Below are 21,396 nucleotides of genomic sequence, written 5' to 3'. Positions count from 1 at the left end.
ATGGCCAAACCGCCCACCGAGTCACATGATTATTTTAACCTGGTTATTTTCAACCTGGGCCTTATTTTCCCAGTTTTTTTCCATCATGTCAATCAGCTGTGTTCAACAATTCATCACTTCAGTGTATGGCTTCAATTTGCCAGTGATCCTGCTCTCCAATACACACTCAAGGGCCAAAGTCCACTCAAACAGCTAAATGCAAAACGTGATTAAAATGCGACCTCTGAACTCACTAACACAAGCACTGCAAGGGGGCGTCCCTACATAACAATTTTCTGATTGGCTGAATCTTGTGTAATTTCCATCATTAGATATATTATTTTCATTAGCATGAGCCTGTTAGAAGTGCAACCAAAGGCCAGACCCACACCAGGCCGGTTAAATCTGACAACACTGTTTTGTCCTTGCATCCTCACTACACCGCAATAGTGTTTCCATACCGTTTTTCACACCAAGGTTATTACAGTTTTGCATTTTTCATTAGTTTTCATTTTCATTTCGTTCTGAGTTTTTGTTTGCAATGTCAATTAAGTTTTAGTTAGTTTTGAAAGTGTGTTTGCCTTCAAAGTTTTATTTTTTAAAAATGCTTAGCCTTAAGAATAGTTTCTATTAGTTTCAGTTTTAGTGGGGATTTTTTTGGCAATAAGCGGTATTTATCAGGAGCGAGATTCAATAACGCTTTGTTTGTGCTAATGTGCCATGCCAGAAAAACTGGCAAAAAACTGAAGTTAGATCATATACTATAACTAATATAAATAAATATACTAAGTTTATGTATGAAATAGACTGACTAAGACAAAAACTAGATGATTACATTTTCTCTGAGTTAGTTAGTTTTGTAAAATCACAATACAGTTTCGGTTAGTTCTTGTTTTTATTTTAATTTTGTTGACAAAAATGTTTTCCACATGACGTTTTTGGTATTTCGTTAGTTTCCATTAACGATAACAACCTTGGTCCAAACTCAAACAACCAAAAACACATTAAATCCTGTACTGCGCAGCTTAGGCTCTACAACACGTAATAAGGAAACATTTCGTAGATCTCATGATGATTTTACGTCGTCCTTTTCAGAGAGCTAGTTGTCCCTGTCCACATGGAAACACCAGGCTGGTGTTTTCAGAGTTACACACTTTGGAGCCTGTTTCTGAAAAGGTCAGTTTCCTGGGTGGAAAACCTTGGCTCAGTGTTTGATGAAAGGCTACAATGGAGGGAAAAAAGATGCATTTTAAGATTTGCCCAGCTTAGTGTGGACATGGCCCAAGAAAACTGTAATTACAAGGAGGATAGATTGAACTTCTGTGGGGTCCATTATCATCTACATATCACAAAGTGCAGAGGTATCCCAAAAAAGCAGTTATTAAAGTGTTAAAAATCTAAATTACCACTTAAATTCAGTTTGTTTAAATTTCAGATAAATAATTTTTGAACTGAGCCGTTGTAATAACCGATCAATCACAGCTATTTCAAGACCTAAACCTGCAGTGTTAGTGTCACTGTGCTGAAAGGTCACATTTCACTTTGCATGGGACAGCACAGCTAAGACCAAAATGAAGACATCAAACTCCTCAAACAGGCAAGAGCCCTCAGTAAGATGGCTAGCATCTGACACAAACCTACACCTCAACCTGTTTTTTGCCACCAATTTAACTTTAGCTTCCGTGGTAACATTTCACTTGGTAATATAATCTCACACAGAGATATTTCTGCTGGAAACTTTGCATGAGCAGACAAATATGCTAGCCTGGTTCCAGACCCGTGAATCACACGCTCCTTAAAAACAGGTCCGGTGTTGTCCGATTCAAATACAATTTCTCTGCTGAAAAACTGGCCTGGCCCAGCAGCACCACTGTAGGGTCGGACAAACGTTGCTGCTAAAATCAAGCTGCGCCAGAGCCAGAGATCACAAACCAAAACAATGTCATCAATACCACTTTTTTTTTCTTTTAAATGTTCCACTCATGGATGTATAAAGAGAACGAAGCCACTGCACCCAACATGTCAGCCACGACAACATAACAGGCAACATGCTGCCTGCCCCTCCTATCCCCCAAGAAAAACACTGAGAGACACGCTAAGTGAAGCCAGCTCGTTGCAATATGGCTTGAAATGCCATTACCATACCAGAGATAGAGGATCCTCCAATAACCAGCAGGTCTGGCGAGAGAGTGGTGGGTAAAAAAAATAACAGTATGTCACATCTGCCACAGAAGAGCAGGTTCCACCAGCGGGAAAACATCTAACATGACGGATCATTTACGCCGACGACACCCCGCTGTGCCAACAGGTGGGACTAGAGCAACACACACACGCTACAAACTCTCAGCGCAGCATTTCTGCAGGCACAGCCGTTCCACTGATTCAAACAGAGCATAAGAAATCACCGTGGCGACCGGGACGTTTATAGCAGCAGATATGAAAGCCGACTCTGTGGAGGAAAACGCAGCTTTAACACTGAGCACTGCTACACCAGCCCGTTTCAGACAGACCGTAACTCCACACAGAGAGTGAATTGTGGGAAAAGCAGCCGCTGTTGCTCTGACTGCAGACTCAAAGCTAACTGACTGTAAAGGCACATTACCTTAACGTTGAATGGGAAGTCACTGCCAGAGTCATCATCATCAATATCATCATCATCATCATCATCAAATAGATCATACTTTATGGATCTGTTGGTGTTTTGGTTTTATATGCTGCTATGAAGACACCTCAGAAGATGGCTCAGGTGGAGCTCCATCACTGTTCAGACTGTATTTATATACTGTGTTTCTCGAAAACCTTCTGAACCGTGACTCCTCTGTGTCAAACCGAAACGTGAATTTTGTGAACCGTTACACCCCTATTCACTCGGTACAAAAACAAAGTACAGTCAAGAATGCCAATACTCAAGTTGCTATATATTTTGAGTGTGCAGTTACTGCATACTATAACACCGCAATATCCAATAAGATACTTTTTCAAATTCGCTGGAAGGTGGGAGGCAGCTGAAAATGTACATGCGTAGATCAGGACACTACCGTCAGCGGGTGTGTTGCATCATTTCCTGTCAGTAAAAAATAGTGCAGTATGTTGAATTTCTGTCACATTCACTGCAAAAACGATATACCAGTATACAGTAGTTACTGCTTAGCGTTATTGTGTAGAGTTCTCCCTGGAACAGAGCAAGCATTAACCCAACTTTGCTCATCCAGATTTTTTTCATTGGCTATTTGGCAAAATAGAGCTCTTACATAACATTTGTTATGAGTCCTTTCATCAACAACCTGACTTGGAGTAAACGGCAAAAACGATCAGCATCGACTGACATCTTTGTAGGTGGCTCAAGTAGCTATGTTAGATTGATTTGCAACAGTGCTGCAAATTAAAAGATACCTAATCAACTGAAACCATGTTATAGCGGCTGGACACGTCAGGTGCTAGTGACTGGTTATCAGGATTCAAATCCCTCCGCCTAAAGAAATCAGCTGACATGAGGGGCAGTTCCAGACAGAACAATGGACAGGAAACCCAACGGTCACTCAGTCTGAATATCAGGCTAGACACAGTCTATGCAGGTAATTCTGAAGAACTCGTTAAGCAGTACACACTGCTGCACAGAAAACAAAGATGCATGCAAATGTGATAACTGATAGCTGGAAAGAAGACACTGTCCATGTCCAAAGTCCACATAAGGGCCCTGTGAGTTGAAACGTTAAAATTAGTCCAGTCATTTTATGAAAAAACCTAGGACAAATTGCAAGAGAAGCAAACTCAACTGATTTTGTATCCTCAGTACGTCCTGAGTGAGGGAAAAAAAAATCTTGGGACTTTTTTCCCCTCACTCCAGACATACTGAGGATACAAAATCAGTTGAGTTTGCTTCTCTTGCAATTTGTCCTAGGTTGACCCCAATTTTGGCCTAAAATTACTGGACTAAATGCAAAATTGCAACTGTAATTAAGGCTTTGAGGAATGATATTTGGCTATTTGTTAAATGATGTGTGATGCGTACTTTCTTATTTGATGTGTGAGGAGAATGGTAGCCCACTCTTTGTCCTGAAGTAGCTTCTATGATGAACGAAATATTCTCTATTCGTGGCCCACAAACCAGAGAGGACCCCAACAACACAGTCCACTTGCTGAGGTCATCACATGCCTAGGGACAGTACAGACAACACAGACATTGACGGCTACACATACTAGTGAAGAAAGCTGTTAAACACACATTCGTTAGTAGTGAGACAATTCATCTAAATTATGTGATCAAAATGACAAAATTGACATCAGTAATGCAAATAATGCGTTTTCAGACTGTTAGGCATCACAGGCTATGAGGTCACATGTCCCTCCAACATGGATTCAACAACTAGCTACTAACCTCTCTGCATTTCCACTCAGCATTAGTTACAAACACAGACCTACGAGAGTCAATGCACCCAATCATGCACACAATTCTTCAGTCAATGCGAATAACCAGAGAAATAATTACTGAATTTAAGGGTTTACATGGGACTCTACTTTTGTGACACCTGGTCGCTGGCAAATGCTTAATAAAATAAGAAAATGAGACACTTCACCTCTTTTGCACCAATTTATTTTTTGGCCTGTATCATACCGTCAAAGCCCCATCAGCTTTTTTCTTAGCAGTTTAACCACATTTTTTTAATGTTTATGAATCTATTTATATCTATGAATCTCTGTCTATATATATTTTTATATGCTTTGTTTTTTTGTTTCTATGTGCGCGCTCTTACGCCTGCCATCTTACCTGACCCTTGGGGATGAATAAAATTTATTTTATCATCAGGGCACCATCACCTTTTTTTTTTTTTTTTTTTTTAGCCCTTTAACAGATTTTTTCATGTTTATGTATCTACTTATCGATCTATCTACATACCTTATATGTTTTGTTTTTTGTTACTATAAGAGTGTTTGTATGCCTGCCATCCTATCTGCCCCTTGGGGATACATCTAAATTATTGAACTGAGTTGAAGTGACACAATCTAGAAATTTAAGCATTACCCTGCAAATCTACCTTGGAGCAATGGGCCCAAATGCTCTACTGGAACCTGACAGCAGTGAGAGACAGGAAAGAGGGCAGAGAGAGATGGGATGCAGCAAAAGGCCCAGGGAGGAATCAAATCTAGGCCACCGTGAGGAGGACCAGCCTTAAAACGGCCACACCAGTGATTTTGAATGTTTGTCCTGTTACCAGTTTATTCACATTTTACATTGCAGCAAACCATTTTGCCAATCATGCAGGGGTACTTAAGATTTCACAACATCAAACAAAATGCCTTGATTTTCAAATATGAATTTTTGGCTGAAACACCCACCTTGTAAAGTCCTCACCCTTCACAAACCACAGACATGACATGAGGAGAGTTTGAAGTCTCTGAGTTTTCAGTATCGTAGTGCAATGAAGAGGGAGAGGGAGACCGGCGCAACACATCAAACACGGTACATTGCTGATTTGCACACTATGCAGACGAAGGTGTTTAGACATGTTAGTCGTGCAGCTTCCTTTACACCAAATGAGTTTAGCACAGATGTTGCACTGTGCTGCCGACCCAGCATTTTCAGAGTAAAACAAAGACACACTAGGGAAACTGAAACTATTCCTATTAATTTGTTTAATAGGAATCGATCACCAGAATCCAATAAAACTTCCTTAACGATTCCTTTGGAGTTTAAATTTTAGAAACGTTTCCAATTTATGACTGATTTTCAATGCTCAACCCTAAAGGAAGGCCCCCTGCATCATCAGCGAGTGTGTGAGATTTATGGGCTTAATGGGGCATAAATATGAGAAACATGGGACAGTACATTGTGACATCACGTTGCCTTGACGACGATAACACCGGCTGTTCCTACTCTGCTTTCTAAAATAACTATGAACATATTTTTTTTTCTTTATTCCCTCTAAAATAACTGTGTTACATGTGGGTCAACTGTCAAGTCCTTGATAAAGTCTCAATAAAATAAACATGAAGGTTTTGAGTTCAAAGAGTTTAAAAAGTAGGTAAGAGAGCCCTCACCCCTCGCCGGTTTCACAGCGGGACCGTCCTGAACACTCGCGTACGTGTCAGGAACACCTCAGGACCCACTGCCTCAAGAATCTGAGTCTGTGAATGCGGACATTGATATTGGGCTAAAAGATTCCTCTTCATTTCTGTGACCTCATGACTTTACATTTAGCACCACCCCAAACCCAGTTCTCCCACTACTTGCATTCCTCAGACATACACTGAGCCAGCGAGGGCCCTGTGTGTGTTTAAATAGAATAAGCCAACAGCACAGATGATACAATGATTGATAAATGGGACGCAGACATCGCCATCCCATCCCGTTTTCTGAAAATTGGAGGAAGGAGAGAAAGAGCAGGTGCTTCCTAGCAGAGATCACTCTCTGATGGCTGGCCAGTTGTAAACACAGTCAGCCCTGGTCTTTGTTCTGGTTGTTCCACACCAGAAGTCAGCTTCCTCTACCTGGAACAACGCTATGAGGTAGATCTAAGTGTTTCGTTTTTCAGATGCACAACAACTGAAAATGCTTCCTGAGGTGTTCAGAGAGAACTGAGGGTTAGTTTGTGCTCGCTCTGTAACTCTAAACAAAGAGTCCTTGTTCACTTCACAGTTTGTTAGAGGGCTGGCTTCAGAGCTACAGGGGTTAACTGACTCGTGATTCTGCGTGTTTGGCGTAACATCTACAAAATGTATACGCTTTACATTTCTGCTGATCTTTTCCCAATGCAAGCAGTCACATTTTAGAGCTCCAATACCACTTTCACCCAGCCACTGGTTTCCATTCATTCCCCTACGATATGAAATTGAAACGGTTCCTCTACCAGAAAATAGTCCCCGAGGAAACATTCACTTTGGTCAGTTGCAATGAGCTGCAACTTTGTACTGTGGTTTATGAATGGTGACAACTTTGTTTGCTGCAGATATGAAACAATATAATATGGGTGTTTATGCCAAAAAAAAAAAAAAAAAAAAAAATCATATTTGATAATGGAGGGATTTTGATTGTATGTTGTGAAATGTTTACTATGCCTGCATAATTTACAAAATGGTTTGTTGTAATGTAAAATACGGGCAAACTGGTGTAATTGGGCCAAACATTCAAAATCACTGGTATGGTCCTGCAATTAGCTTACTGATGCAATAACTGATACCTGTAGGACTCGACAACAATTCAACCTTGCAATGTCCCTGTGTATATAAGGTGTGTGTATAAGTATACTTTATTTATTTATTTCTACACATGCTCAATTTCTTATGTGTGCATTTATGTCTGGATTAATGCACATACTTCTGATAAAACTTTGTACGCAATGCACATAATTTGTAAAAGTATGTGCATTAAAAAAAAATCCTAAGGCACATAGTTTTATATTTTGTATTTCTTTCCGTTTTCTTACAATTTAATTCTTCCCGAGAACTGAACAACTGAGCCGATCAATAAAGTATTTCTGATTCTGATTAAGAGCTACTTTGTAAGGTACGTGGTTAGTTGAAGTGCTGCTATTAGTTTAACTTCTATGGTTACTAGAGCCAGTCTATACCAAAGTGGTTGTGGTTATTTTCAAAGGGTTATGGTATGGGCTACTTAACATGTCGGGGTTAATTAAAAGTTTATGGATGTGGTTTGTCAAATGGAGTTGTAGATTGTCAAACTTGGTACTTGGGACTCTGAAAAGGCTACTGCTAGTTTACTATGCTTCCAGGTTAGTTAACTGCGTTCTCTCTGCCTTTGCACCGAAAGTGTAAATGACTGTCTGATCAGGTGTTTAGCGCTCTGGGTGCCGGGCACCGCGCCACTGATCAGCCCGGTAAATGAGGCCATGACGGCCCGGGTCACTCCTCACTGTCCACCCGCCTCTGGCTACCTCAGCATGCGTGCGGATGGATGTGTAAAGGCTATCTATCTATCGGTGTCTCCGTTAGCTCCAACCTGAGGTTCCGTCACGTATACGGCCTTGTCTCCCAGCTGGAGGAAGACGGGCTCCTCGGGCAGCGGCGGGCTGGGCTGGCGCCGGACGGCGGCCGTGTAGCGGCCCGTCGGCGGGGCGGTGAGCGGCGCGGAGGCCGAGCCGGAGCACAGCCTGAAGCTGAAGCTGAAGCTGCTGCTGTTCAGCCGGGCCAGGCTGTTCCGGATCAACACGGAGTAGCACTTATGGAAGCGCACCCACAGATAGACGTAGCACAGCGTTATTAACATCTTAACCAGCCCACATTCGTTAGGCCATCGCTGCTGTCCTGCTCCCGCTAACACGCAGCGGACATGACACCGCAACTGTCAACACGGCCAAGTGCGCCAGACACTTCCGGCCCTTCAAAATAAAATCCTGACTGGCAAAAGGCACATTCCATTTACCAATAAACGAAACTGCAGCCCAGACTTTTATGCGCTAGTATACTCCCTTCCTGAATGAACACCTCTATTACTGTGACAAAAAGAAAACCTGAGCATTACAGGCAGCAGGAAAGAAAACTTTATGGCACAACAGCTGGATTGGATTGGATTGGATTAGATTATACAGGTGGACCTAATAAAATCTAAACAACAACTTCCCCTCGGAGATCAATTATATGTCTGATCCTGATTTTCAAAAAGAACAAAAATAAAATTAAAAAAAAAAAAAAAAAAAAAAAAATTAGTGGATAAAGAAAAACAGCGAATTCGCACTGAAATACTCAATGAAACAGTTATAATAACATAGATTGATGATTCTGCAGCCGCTTAATATTTATTTACCTGTTAAGATTTTTACAAAATCATGCTTACACAGATACGCGCGCGCGCGCAAATAACAAGGGATTCGTGGCGCGTAAGTTGCGAGCACGATCCGCCCATAAGGTCAATATTCGGGCTGTGATTGGCTGATACGGCATATCACGGATGTTTTAGCGAGTAAGCAACAAGGCGTGGGTTTCTGTGACCAATCACAGCGCAGGTGGGCGGGTCCACGGAAGCCGCTCCCCTCTGAGTCAGTTAATGCCGTTAAATGGCCGGCGGCGGAAGTGAACTCTGAACTCGCTGTGAGCGCGCTGTGACGACACGGCGGAGAGCCTAATATGCAACTCAGAACGTGTACACTTCCGCTTTATAGTATGACCAGAGCTATCAGAGTAAACTAAAAACTCTCAGAGCGACGAGATTAACAGGTAAGGCTGATATAAATTCACAAATAAAAACGGCTTGTCTCTCTCTTCCTCCTGTAAACGCAGGCTGTACACGCGTCAGTCGAGGCGCGCGCAAACAAGGAAAGAGTGAAGTGTCGTCGATTATTTTGCTAACATGTTTGAGTTAGCCTAACGTCAAACTGACACGAGACACAACAGAGCCGTGTTATAAGAGCTTACAAACGCCACCCAACTAGTCACACTAACACATAACATTAACTTCATTAGCTGGTTCACCATGCCACCTGCTAACACCACCTGGCAAACCTCTGAGGCGGCTCGGTGGCTAACCAGCATGCTAACAGTCATGTAGCTTCGTTGGGAGGAGTTAACTATCTGTTGGAGAAAAAAAACACATTCAATCTGCAAAACTGGCAGCATTTAAGGGGAGACCAATCATCGAAAGGTTGAGTTTACTCCCGGGGGTCTGCTGTACGAGGCTTGCTGTTTACAGCCTCCGTGTAGTGTTAACCAGCATACAGACATTGGCGGTGCATTGCTAATATAATGGGCATGGCCCTCGGTGTGGTCCAGCTTCCGGGAGCGTTTATAATGATGTTATAACTCAGAGAGAGAGAGAGAGAGAGCAGCCACTGTAATACTGCTGCTGAATCTGAGACACATGCCCTGGATGTGGGATCCCCTGTCAAACGAGAACACAATTTCTAAATAAACATTACATGTGTGTTTGAAAGGGCTTTATATTGTCTCATGGCTTACCTTTCAACAATTATTTCGTGGCCAGTAAAATAGTGCAGTACAGCAACCACTGCTAAGTTTATAGCTTTCCCAGTCTTATTTGAATTCCTCCATGAATAGGAAACATGAGCTAGAATAATCATTCATCTCTGTTTCTTTTTCATTTACAAAGCCGTACTGGGTAAACTCCCTTCATATTTGTGTAATCTATCACTCACAAACAGCTGTTATAACTTTCATTCCACTAGAAGGCTGCTCTACCAGGTACCCAGGAGTTGCACAGAACTTGGTAGAGCAGCTTTCTCTTATTTTGCGCCATGGTCATGGAACAATCTTCAGAACACATGACAGCTGAATGATTTGGTCTCCCTGGGAGAGTTCAAAGCTCTGATAAAAATCTCTGTTACTGAAGAGTGCAATTGCTACTCCTAAGCTGGATTTTGTCATATGTGTCTGTTGTCCTTTTTCTGTTCTTAACGTGTTTTATTTTAGAATTTCTGTAACTTGTAATGGTGTGCTCTTCTTGGCCAGGTCTCCCTCGAAAAAGAGATTTTAATCTTAAGGGATTTTCCTGGTTAAATAAAGCTTAAATAAAAAAAAAAATACAAATGTCTGACTTCTGCTTACAAATTGCATAAGCTGTGTAGCATGAATTCACACGTTTACATTATGAGTAACACCATTGAGACAGGAACACTGTCATTTCAGTTATCGAGCATGATTTGATTATTTAGTAGTATCAATGATCTTACTGGAATCTCTATAAACATTAATCAAATTGCATCTGTGACAAGACTGCCTTAAATCCTGTTTTTCTGATTAATTATTCAGAATTGTACCATTCTCATTTCATCAGAAAGGTTTCATTTTCATCAGACAAGGAGTTATGGAGTAAGTCATGCTCTGTATTAATCCATTTAGGGAGACAGTGTTTTGCTTTTTTATACTGTGCCCCCAAGTGAAGAGGAATAAAGCTTTATTGGAGTTGAGTGATTTGTCTTATTGCTGTTACAGTGTTTCACAAAATGTCAGATATGGATGCTGAATATCGTCGTCGGATGCATGTGAGTTAATTATCATCATGAATTTTGGCAACTAATGTTTATCTAAACTTCACTGTTGCCTTATAATGTTTTCAGCCAACAGTTTTACTGTTTGTGATAGTAATGGGTTGTTATTATGTTTTCTTCCTCAGGTGTTTCGTAGAGACCAGCCAGTTGTTACCCACTGTCCTTCAGGTAAGTGAGCACAACTGATGAGGATTTTTTTTTAGCCTATATCAGTAATAACAAAAACTAGAACTGGCCGGTAGCCGTTTTATCTGCAATATTGTCATGATGGTCTCACACACACTAGGGGTGGGTGATGCAGACTGAAAGTAATATTACAATATTTCAGACGATATGAAAAAAAAATTAGAATAACTACAGTTTTTCCTGCATGATGACACTGACAGAATGTTCTAGGCTGTGCAGTAGGGGATGCAGAAGTGTCAGCATGTCATCATGCTGCTGTATCACTGATATCGTGATATTACACTTTTTTTTTCGAGGTACAAATTTATACCGGTATTATCATGAATGATATGATATGGCACAGCTCTAACACACACTGTTATAGATTTGGTCAGAAAGTGAAAAAGAAAAGAAAATCCAATTTGGTTCTCCATTTAAAATATAATGAACATGAGCAAAGTTTGGTTGTTTTCAGTCCCTGTCTTCTTAGGTTTAGAATCACCACATGTCTCAGCCAGCTCAGCCACACAGCGAGGCTGAGGATCTAACAATACCATCATTTGGCAGCAAAAAAATGATGTGAACTGATGTTGTTGGCCCAAATGTCCATGTTTTAAACTGTTTGCTTGCGTTTTGGTTTATTTATTTTTGTTTTCAGAGAAGAGGAAATACTCAATTTCCCATTGCCCTTTGCATTACCCACACATCTAATCATGCATTTTTGGTCTCATGTCATTTGTTACGCGGATTTGGTGCAAAATTTAACCATTTTTGAGCACTTGAGAATTCATAGAAATGGTCTAAAATCCCAACACATTGAAGCACACCATAAAAATTCATGCTTTGATTTGGTGTGAAAGACCTGACATTAAGATTAGGATAGATTTTTCTGTGACTGAATGGCCAGCATTCTGTTGTGTAAATGTGTCAGAAACTGGCCCTCACTGTCAGTCCAGCTGGAGAAGCAGAGCTCCTCTGAACGGCCTCGCTCTCTAGTTTGTGTCTGTAAAGTTTGATGAGGCTGTGATTCTCCTGGAGGTCACTAGAGGTCATTTTCTGCAGCGACGTCCAGTTGGACAAAATGCTCTGCCTGCTGTGAAATGGCTGCTATGGGGGCCAACATCATCACACAGGAATCAAATGTGGCTCATTGAATCCACAAGAGTCTCAGCTTTCCAGTCAAAGCCAACTGATGCAGCTCCAAGACTGTTTAGGCCCCAGTCTGCACACACACACCATTTTACAACAGGCCACAAGAACATGTGGACTGCAGGCTTTGGGGCCCAAACTGCATGGGATTAGCATGAGGTGGGCGTGTCTGCAAAGGGGAGAGCCGTGGCTGCCCAGAGAACCCATTTTCATTCAGAGAGCTGGAGGTCAGAGGTCAAGAGACCCCTGCCTGTTCTTCCATTACCAAAATTTAGCCTAAATTTGGGGCAATATTTAGGGCGCACTCACATTAGGCCCAGTTGTTCCGTATCGTTCTAAAGCACGAATAGCCTTTGTAAGACAAAATATCGTCAGCTGAGGATGCACGCGTCCACAGTGGAGTTGAAAAGGTTCACATAAATCAGATCTGGTGTTTTTAAAATTAAAAATGTTAAACATCTTTTACCCTTCTTTTAATAGATTGATCAGTATATTTTCTGCTCAATAATGTTCTCCAGAAACCACTTATGAGGCGTGGATCAACATCCCTATTGACAAGAAATTAGAGGCTGGCCAGTTGCTGAGAATTTGTGCCTTTTGGGATCCGATTCTGCTGGAGCGCCACGAGTCACATGGCACCACACGCTGGGCTCGACATGTTGGCTTCATCAGTTCACTGTAAGTAGCTGTGGTTGTGATGAAGACTTGAATGATTAAATTTAAATTCCCAACATTTTTCATTTTTCATCTTTTTATGTTCTCATTCTATGTGGCTTTACTTGTCTTGCTCTAGTGACAGTGACGACCTGAGTCTGAAGCAACTGAACAAGATTGAAACATTGGAAGCAATTCTGAGAGCCATGGAGAAAGGATGTGTAAGTTGGCTACTGAGTGCTTCAGTCTTTGTACAAATGTTTCCTTCATGTTTGTGATTAGAAACGTGACATCTGTATGTGAAACAGGAAATTTTGTGTATGAACGGCAATATAAAACCATTAGCATAAGGGACTAGGCTTTCCACCGATCTGATCGGCTATATCGGATCGGCCGATATTTTGCATTTTATGCAATTTGTGTGATGCGGCTGAAATGTCTTAATTCGCTGATCCGATCAATGACGTCATTGTCGTGTTGAAACTTTTTGCAGATGCTCCTGTTGCATTGTTTCATCTGCCTCATTTACTCCAAAGAAGTTCCACACCACCGCCATGTTAGTTTGGAGCCCTGTCACTATATGACTGACAATAAAGATTTTTGAATCTTGCATCATTCGCTGACGGATTCAAACAAACATGTCGGTGGTGTGGGACTTCTTCAAAGTGTCTGAGACAGATAAAACTCAAGCTCAGTAAACGGTACATAAGTATACAGTAAATAAGTTATTTAAATAGACATACTGCTCCCTCATGTGATCGGATCGGTGATCGGTTTATTTAAACTCACTGATCGGTGATCAGCCCCAAAAATCCCGATCGTGTAAAGCCTATAAGGGACTGATGGACAGACTCTCTCATGCCTGTAGAGCGTTTAGCCTCACCATCAGCATTAAGAAGGCCTCTTGGTTGCCCATGCTTGCGCTTCAAGGATGTCTTTAAACATGATAAGAAGCAGGCAGACATTGACCCCAACGACTGGGAGGAAGCTGCACCCGACCGTGGCATTTGGAGGCAGACTGTCGGTGCAGGAACCCACTGTGCCGAGGAGAGATGCATCTTCTTGCTGCAGGAGAAGAGACAGAAGAGGAAACTGCGAGAAGCAGCCGCAACTCCTGTGCCAGACCCCTCCTCCTTCGTCTGTGTCAACTGTGGAAGAGACTGCCACTTCGGAGTGGGGCTGTACAGCCACAGTTGCCGCTGCAACAAAAACCGATGACCCCTCAGGCGCAACCCTTCGTCAGCACTGACGGACGGATGCCTATTTAAATATGATGGGGTTTTGAGTTTGCTTAAGTTAGAGCACTCGGTGCACTCGCTCTGACTTTTTCTTAGTTTTTGTTGTCCCTCGCTATAACGCGGTTCACCTTTCGCGGCCTCACAGTTTCGAGGATTTTTTTGGTGCAATTTTGCATGCTTTTTTTTTTTTTTTTTTTTAATTACAGCGCATTGTGTTCTGCGTCCTGATTGGCTAAGGGACTGTAGACCATTGTCAATCAGTCTCCTCCGTGCCGTGTCTCCTGTACAGTACAGAATGCATTCAGCTTGCCAAATTTACATAAATCTTCGATCGCTATAATACTGGACTTCTTTTTCTACGAAGGTTTGAACTTTGAGAGTGTTTAAACAAGAGAGAAAAGTGAGAAAATGTTAATGCCTGTCTGAGAAAAGTGTATAAAGTGTGTAGTGAGGGGGTTTACAGCCTTAAAACATCTAGAATAATTGTAAAAAATAAAGCTGACTACTTCGCGGGTTTCGCCTATTGCGGGTTATTTTTAGAACGTAACTCCCACGATAAACGAGGGACCACTGTACACTATAGATTTGACACGATCGATGCACAAATTTTACATTTCCTTTTGATTGTATGTTAACAGAACTAACAGAACTTAATTAATTTTTGGTGGCCCATTTCAGAAAAATCATTAAGAAACTGCTCTGCCCTGAACATTGCTGTTGCTGGTGTGTCTCAAAGCGTTTAGAAATAGTCTGCAGACAAACTTCCTCTGTACCTAAATATTATTATTATGACTTGAGTCAGTATTCACATGAAGATATTTTTACATTTATTTCTTTTGCGTTAATGTATAAAACTCATTTTTATGTCTCAATTCATTTCACGTCTTGTTAGTCATATGCCCCCAAAACAGGCCAGGTTTGGAATGATTTGATCGCCTGACAGCAGGACAGGGGCCCAATGCTTCTTATATTAGGCTGTGAAATTACAGCAGGCGCACAAATATTAGAGGTATAGATAACCCATCATCAAATGCTAGTCCCCTTGTGTTGTGAACTACAATAAATGTGTTTGGCGTCTTCAGAGGTGAAGACATGCAGCCCAAACTTATTGCCCTTTTCCATTAGTATCGACTCGGCTCGACTCTACTCGACTCTACTTGCCTCGACACGGTTTCGGTGGTTTTCCATTACAATTGAGTAGCACCTCGCCGTGGGTGGAGTCGTCATAGCAAGGCGGCGCACCGTCCAGCTCCCTCTGGATTCTTTGGGCCACCACCAAGCACAGAAAAGTCTCCACGTCTTTATTTGACCGCGGTGCCGGTTTGCTTGCTATTTTCCGACTTTGACAACTTCACTGACAATCAATGCGCACGGCCGTTGTTGCCGTTTTTTTTTTGTTTTTGTTTTTTTTTAAATTTCGGGTTTTGTTTTCGTGCAGGAGTCTCTCTCGTCACTCCCTGTCCAATCAGTTGCCTGCACGGCGTTTACGTCACATTTTCAGCTCGACTCAGCTCGACTCAGCTCGCTTGGAACCCCGGCTGAGTAGGTCCTAAAATGGGACCTGCTAGCAGGTACTACGACCTAATGGAAAAGCTCTTAAACCGAGTAGAGTCGAGCCGAGTCGAGCTGAGTAGGTACTAGTGGAAAAGGGGCATTAGAGTGAGCATTAGCAGGACGTGTTTGTACAATATGGGGTTGTGCATCTCTGGTCCAAGGCCAATATGATCCCGAAACACTGCCAACGATCTGATACATTAAAGATAGATACGCAGCAACTACGATGCGATACAATATGATTCACCCCACAGTCATGATGCACGATGATCTAACAGTTGATTCAACACAGTGCAATTCGATGCAGTATCATGATGCTATGAAATTCAGTGAGTTTGATTATTTATTAACGAAATAAAATGACATTTCACAAACGGGCTTGTTTCACAAGTCATGCACTAAAGCTTCCTCCGTTTAGACTAATCTTATCGTACCATATTTACAACTCGGTTACAGTGTTTTTTCAGCTGGTACCAGGCTACATCTGTCACACAGCAGCTGTGAAGACAAAGCACATAGCGACTGAGCGAGTCATAATGAAACTCCGGTATGCCCATGCTGACGATAATCTGTGGGAGCACTGGAAGGTTTATGGTTCCTATTTGCAATGGGCCATCGCATCATATTTCCACTTACAGTATCTGTGTAAAATGGAGACAATGCGTCTTGTCTCATTCATTTTTTTTTTTTTTTGTTCTCCTCATGCAGTTTAGTTCAGCACAGTTTACACACATACCTGGCTGATGCAGGCCTCACACTGCTGACTCTTGTCATGCCTTGAGCTTTGGCTTTGGATCTAAAACACTCATGTCCTGACTTGTTTTCTGTTTCAGTTTAACAAAGACCAAACACAGCAGCTGATCTGGATAAGCAATAAGTTCAACTTGGTAAGTTTTATCAAATGTATATTTTGCAGTGAATATTCTAGAGGAAGTCATATTTGTCCTGGGGGATACCATGTGTCATCCAACATCTGCACTTGGGGCTATTTTCCAGTCATGCAGTGTTAATTTTTCTCACTGGCTGTTGAAATTTGTGTTTTTTCAAGACTGGAAATTGGACCAGAATCCAAAGTTGCTTTTGAGTCAGACGGCAGTGTAGTTTTAATCGGCGGACATTATGAGTGTATGCCTCTTTGCCTGTTGAGCTCGACTAAATTCCTTCTCAGTGACCGCAGCATTTAGTCCATCCCACTTCTTGCCACTCCTGGCTTAGAAATGCTCTCAACCTGGAACAGATTAAGAGCATTTCAAGATGGGCCTGAAAAACTTGTTGCCATGATTAGGTACATTGAAACTCGCTGAAGCTCACTGGTACTAACCACATTCCTCCCTTTTTTAGCATTATTTATAAAGTGGCCAACTAAAAGTTCACATTGTGGGTTAGGGTTAGGATAGGTTCAGTCACTACCGAAAGACTGTCCAATAAGTTTTTTTTTTTTTTTTTGTCACAGTGTTAGTGTTCAAAGGTGGTTTTCTTGCATTCCTCTCGTATAGTAAGTCATAGGCTCCATTCCCACCTGGCATTAAAACATGTGTCTCGCCTGCCCACCTTTGATCCGATCTCACTTTCCCGCTCTCTGTGCAGATGAACACAGATCATTTCAGAGAGAAAGAGCGAGACAGATTCTGATCGCCATATGCACAGTAAAACCGCACAATGAAATTCTTACTTTGCTAGTCCTCCTTCCACACAAAAAAATTAAAATAAAATAGCATTTAACAGACAGCAGGTATCTAACAAAAGGAGATATCTTTGCTCACTCCAGCGTCATTGTAATGATCTGTCGATTACTGAAGACATATTTCAAGTTTGTTAGAGACCCGGCAGTGGATACATAAATCTGGAATATTTCTGTGGTATTCCTGTAGGAACTGCAACGTTCACATCCACAGGGCCACTATAGTTTTTCTGTAGTATTCCTATAGGAGCACTGTCGTGTCTTGAGTCAGAATGTGTTAAATTGTGCTGGGGCACAAAATTTAAGCGTGGCTGCCACTTCCAAATTTTATATGGAAGAAAAAACTGCATATTGTCAATACAGGACGTGGCATCCTCTGTCTAAAGCTCTGACCAGCTCGACACCCCGACACAGGCACTTATAGCCGACGTGTCCTTCACTTAGATTTGATTTATCAGCTGACAGTTCAGCTGCCGGCCAGAGTCAGCCAGGAGAGTTTTTCTGTTGGAAAAGTGACAGTCTGGCCGGTGGTCTGAACCCGAGCTGAGGACAGAGGGCGTCAGGTTAGTTGGCCGTCCCTCAGTGTGTCCTGGGTCACACGTCTGCACTTCAGAAGTGATGTGATCAGATCACTCAGGACAGATGTTAATACCAGGTGGAAACAGGGTCATAGTGCACCTTAACTGATGTTAAATGTGCCTGTGCACCTCCAGCATGATGCAGAGGTTCTGGATGATGCTGTAAGATGGCTGGAGAGAGCAGGAGAAAAATCTATCTGCCACCGTATCCAGGAACTCGGCCACATACAGACCTGCTACACCACCCTGTATCACATCTTTACAGTGTGTAAGTACTTCATGGCGATCAGTGGATCTGAGGAAATTATAGCCCAGTTTTTATATTTGAATAAATATCTATATTTATACTTTATATTTTAGAAGGGGTCATATTTGTGTAAGCCTCACACAAAAAACCTCAGGTAACTCTATTATGAAATTACAAATTGCATTGAGGCATGAGTGGCACATACAACAGCGTACTAGGGCCACTTTGGGGAGACAAAAATTATGGAGTGGGGGAATTTTTTAGATTATATTCGTAGATATACGACTCACAAATTTATGAGAAAAAAACACAGAGAAATACCTTTCCCTCAATTTCTCAGTTTTTTGTCACAAATTTGTGACTGTATAATCTTTTTTTTCTTGTAAATTTAGGAAATTCTGAGTGTTTTCCCCTGGAGTATTACCTCCCTACGTCCCGCAGCTCTGTTATGTTTTTTTTTTTTTTTTCTCTCGCTACAGTGGAACTAATACGCCGTTGTAGGCACAAACATTTAACACAGCCACATGTTTATTCAACACTGGCTGTCTTGTATTGTGGTGGTCACATAGAAAGAAATTATGTTGAATGATTTCCTTTACTAGTGATTTTCCTTTTTCACTGTTCTCTTCCTTTTGGTCTTAATTCAGATGCTCAGTTCATTGTGGACATGGGAAACAACATCAGGAAGGTGATGAGGGAAATGGCTCTCCACCCCAATGACTGGGCTGTAGAGGTATGCCACAGATTTACCTGATGCAGATCCTCCACAATGGACAGTTTCATTAAGGATGACAAAGATTACAGAAACTCCTTTCTGTAATAGACAAAGCCACAAAATACATTTACAGAATTTACACTACACATTTAACAAATACAGCTTGCCTCACAAACTTAACCATACAAGTGGAGTTTTAATTGTGGAAGGTCTTTTCCTCCTCCTCCTTCCTCTAACCCAAACCTTTGATCTTTCTATGTATTTATCATTCTTCATGATAATATTGAGAGGGTATAACAGTAAAAGGATTGAAGGCAGAATCTACAGCTATTATCTTCCAATGTTCTCCATAAATTAAGCATTCTCCTCATTGGTCATTTCTTACAGAAAAAAATGTGACTGGAAAGCCCATAAATAAATAGAACCAGATGAACAGTAAATGGACCTAAACATTTCTTAACCAAGGACAAAAAGGACAGATTTAATTTCATTTCACGCAAAGAAATTATAAATATCAGAGTTGATTTTACATAACGGCAACCATTTATAATACCATAATATGATCAATAATGATCATAGTTTGTTGCAGACAGTAGCTGCATGTAACAATGCCTTGTACATATATCCCTATGTTAAGAAACAAAATAGTCATAAGTGAGAAAATCTCCCTAGACATCCAAAATACCATTCACAAAATAAATGTGATTTATCTAAAGGAACAGGCCAACATGCAGGCTTATTATCTGTCAAAATATTTAACCATAGCAGCTGCTTTCTAGCCCCTGCTGAATTGTTTGGTGGAAGTGAAATATGACAGCATTAGGAAAAAAAATGCTGGTCATGTGACTGCACATCCTCTATCAACAGGTGATTGTGAATATGGTAGTAAATAGATGAATATGAATGAATGAACAGTTTATTTGGTCAATCCAAACATTATAACACAGGCTCATTTCTTATCACTACAATTACTTCAAACAAACAAAAATGTAGTAAGGATTCGACCAAAAGGGTAAGGCTGAAGCAGAGCTTTTAGGGAGCCTACCCTTTCACCTAAGGCAGTTTTATACACGGTCATGTGGAAAGAAAAGAAAAGACAAAGCACTAGAAAACTGCAACAATACTCAAACTGATGACACTTTAGATATCAGAAAAGCCAATAGGCACATTAAAGTCCCTCCAGACATTAAACTATGGACTAATCAGCCTCAACTGAGGGAAAACGAACTAACTATCTATCTAAACTAACCAAATGCTGGCATCATTCATAAGTCAGAGCCCGCCAGGAGAAAAGATGGAAGCAGAGCAAGCATTAGAGGGAGCCCTAAGACAATCCTTGACACATTCTGTTCTTGACATCCACTGCATGGCCTCAAATGAGCAACAGCAAGCCGCCAAATCTATACCGAGCACTTCCTGTAATCGACGGCTTCCTGTGCAAAGTGTCATGCTCCAAGTAACAGGCAGCTGCCCAAAATGGTGGTTTCAGTCGCTTCATGACAGTTTAGGATCGCGTTTGTCGCTGCAGAGGACAGAAACCCTCAGTCTCTAAATCACTTTGCTCCGCAGGCAGTCAATGTCAACAAAATGACAATGGAGAAAATACTGTAAGTGGTTATTGTACAGTCAAGTTTCTATTTTTGAGTTGTAAATATCCAAAACAGGATGCACAAGTGCGTTGCAAAATGTGATTTAGCTTTTGACCAGCTCACAGAAATACATGTCTCTCTTTTAAGTATTGAGTCATATATGTACTTTGTTCCAAATATTAGCGGTTTTTCATGTTCCTCTCCTCCAGAAATGTGAAGAAATGAAGAACAAAGGAAATGAGAAATTTCAGAAAAACAAGTACGAAGAAGCTGTGGAATTTTACTCCAAAGCCATTAACTTTTAGTAAGTTGCCCTTTTTGCAAATTTTGTCAATACATAAAATATTATTAATATTATATTAAATATTAGAAGTATTAACCCTATGCCAAAATCAGTGTTTGTTTTGTAACTTGAATTTCTCTCTTCCTCATCTAGCCCTGGTAACCACTTAATTTATGGGAACAGAGCGCTCTGCTATATACGGTGTAAGAAATATCTGTAAGTATCAAAATGGTAGATGTTAGAGTTCATCAGTCATTGGTACAATCATCTCAGTTATTTCCAAAGGAAAAATGTCACTCTTAAAGGCGTGGTTACCCATTTTGAAAAATGTGATATTATTTCACTCCCCCCAGCTGTTGTGTAGGACAGTAGTGGTGCTGTCTTCCTCTCAGTGTTACTGGATGCTGGATACTGGCTGCATGCTCCAAATGCTAACTGTTAGCCTCTTGCTATTGAGGTGGACCTCCCCCCAGCTAACATTTTCAAAAAATAACTGCCATTTTATATAAACTCCAGCAAAAAAAACAGTGGTACCTCCGTCTGTGCCTGTTTTTGTTAACCAACATAACAACCCTGGGTTAAAGCATGGCATTTTTGCCATGTTGA

The 21,396-nt window shown here is 41.3% G+C and overlaps 2 protein-coding genes across 3 annotated transcripts in view; one reads left to right on the top strand and one right to left on the bottom strand.

The window, feature by feature from the left end:
* hlcs (holocarboxylase synthetase (biotin-(proprionyl-CoA-carboxylase (ATP-hydrolysing)) ligase)) overlaps nucleotides 1-8,304 on the bottom strand; it is a 41,920-nt gene extending 33,616 nt beyond the window's left edge. The window contains exons 1-2 of one of the 2 annotated variants that reach the window (XM_030069192.1): nucleotides 7,937-8,304; nucleotides 3,992-4,135 (exon numbers count right to left, since the gene is read on the bottom strand). In XM_030069192.1, coding sequence (XP_029925052.1) covers nucleotides 3,992-4,135; nucleotides 7,937-8,203 — 411 coding nt within the window. In that variant the 5' untranslated portion in view covers nucleotides 8,204-8,304. The remainder of the gene's footprint in view (nucleotides 1-3,991; nucleotides 4,136-7,936) is intronic. The other variant, XM_030069193.1, reaches the window with a different exon arrangement.
* Nucleotides 8,305-9,024: 720 nt separating this feature from the next.
* ttc3 (tetratricopeptide repeat domain 3) overlaps nucleotides 9,025-21,396 on the top strand; it is a 44,455-nt gene continuing 32,083 nt past the window's right edge. Inside the window, exons 1-10 of the mRNA XM_030068860.1 lie at nucleotides 9,025-9,150; nucleotides 10,882-10,931; nucleotides 11,063-11,105; nucleotides 12,770-12,929; nucleotides 13,045-13,126; nucleotides 16,531-16,584; nucleotides 18,092-18,224; nucleotides 18,851-18,936; nucleotides 20,717-20,811; nucleotides 20,944-21,006. Coding sequence (XP_029924720.1) covers nucleotides 10,893-10,931; nucleotides 11,063-11,105; nucleotides 12,770-12,929; nucleotides 13,045-13,126; nucleotides 16,531-16,584; nucleotides 18,092-18,224; nucleotides 18,851-18,936; nucleotides 20,717-20,811; nucleotides 20,944-21,006 — 755 coding nt within the window. The 5' untranslated portion in view covers nucleotides 9,025-9,150; nucleotides 10,882-10,892. The remainder of the gene's footprint in view (nucleotides 9,151-10,881; nucleotides 10,932-11,062; nucleotides 11,106-12,769; nucleotides 12,930-13,044; nucleotides 13,127-16,530; nucleotides 16,585-18,091; nucleotides 18,225-18,850; nucleotides 18,937-20,716; nucleotides 20,812-20,943; nucleotides 21,007-21,396) is intronic.

Source organism: Myripristis murdjan, chromosome 14 (assembly GCF_902150065.1).
Source record: "Myripristis murdjan chromosome 14, fMyrMur1.1, whole genome shotgun sequence".
Taxonomy (NCBI): Eukaryota; Metazoa; Chordata; class Actinopteri; order Holocentriformes; family Holocentridae; genus Myripristis; species Myripristis murdjan.
This window is presented reverse-complemented; position numbering and strand designations above follow the sequence as displayed.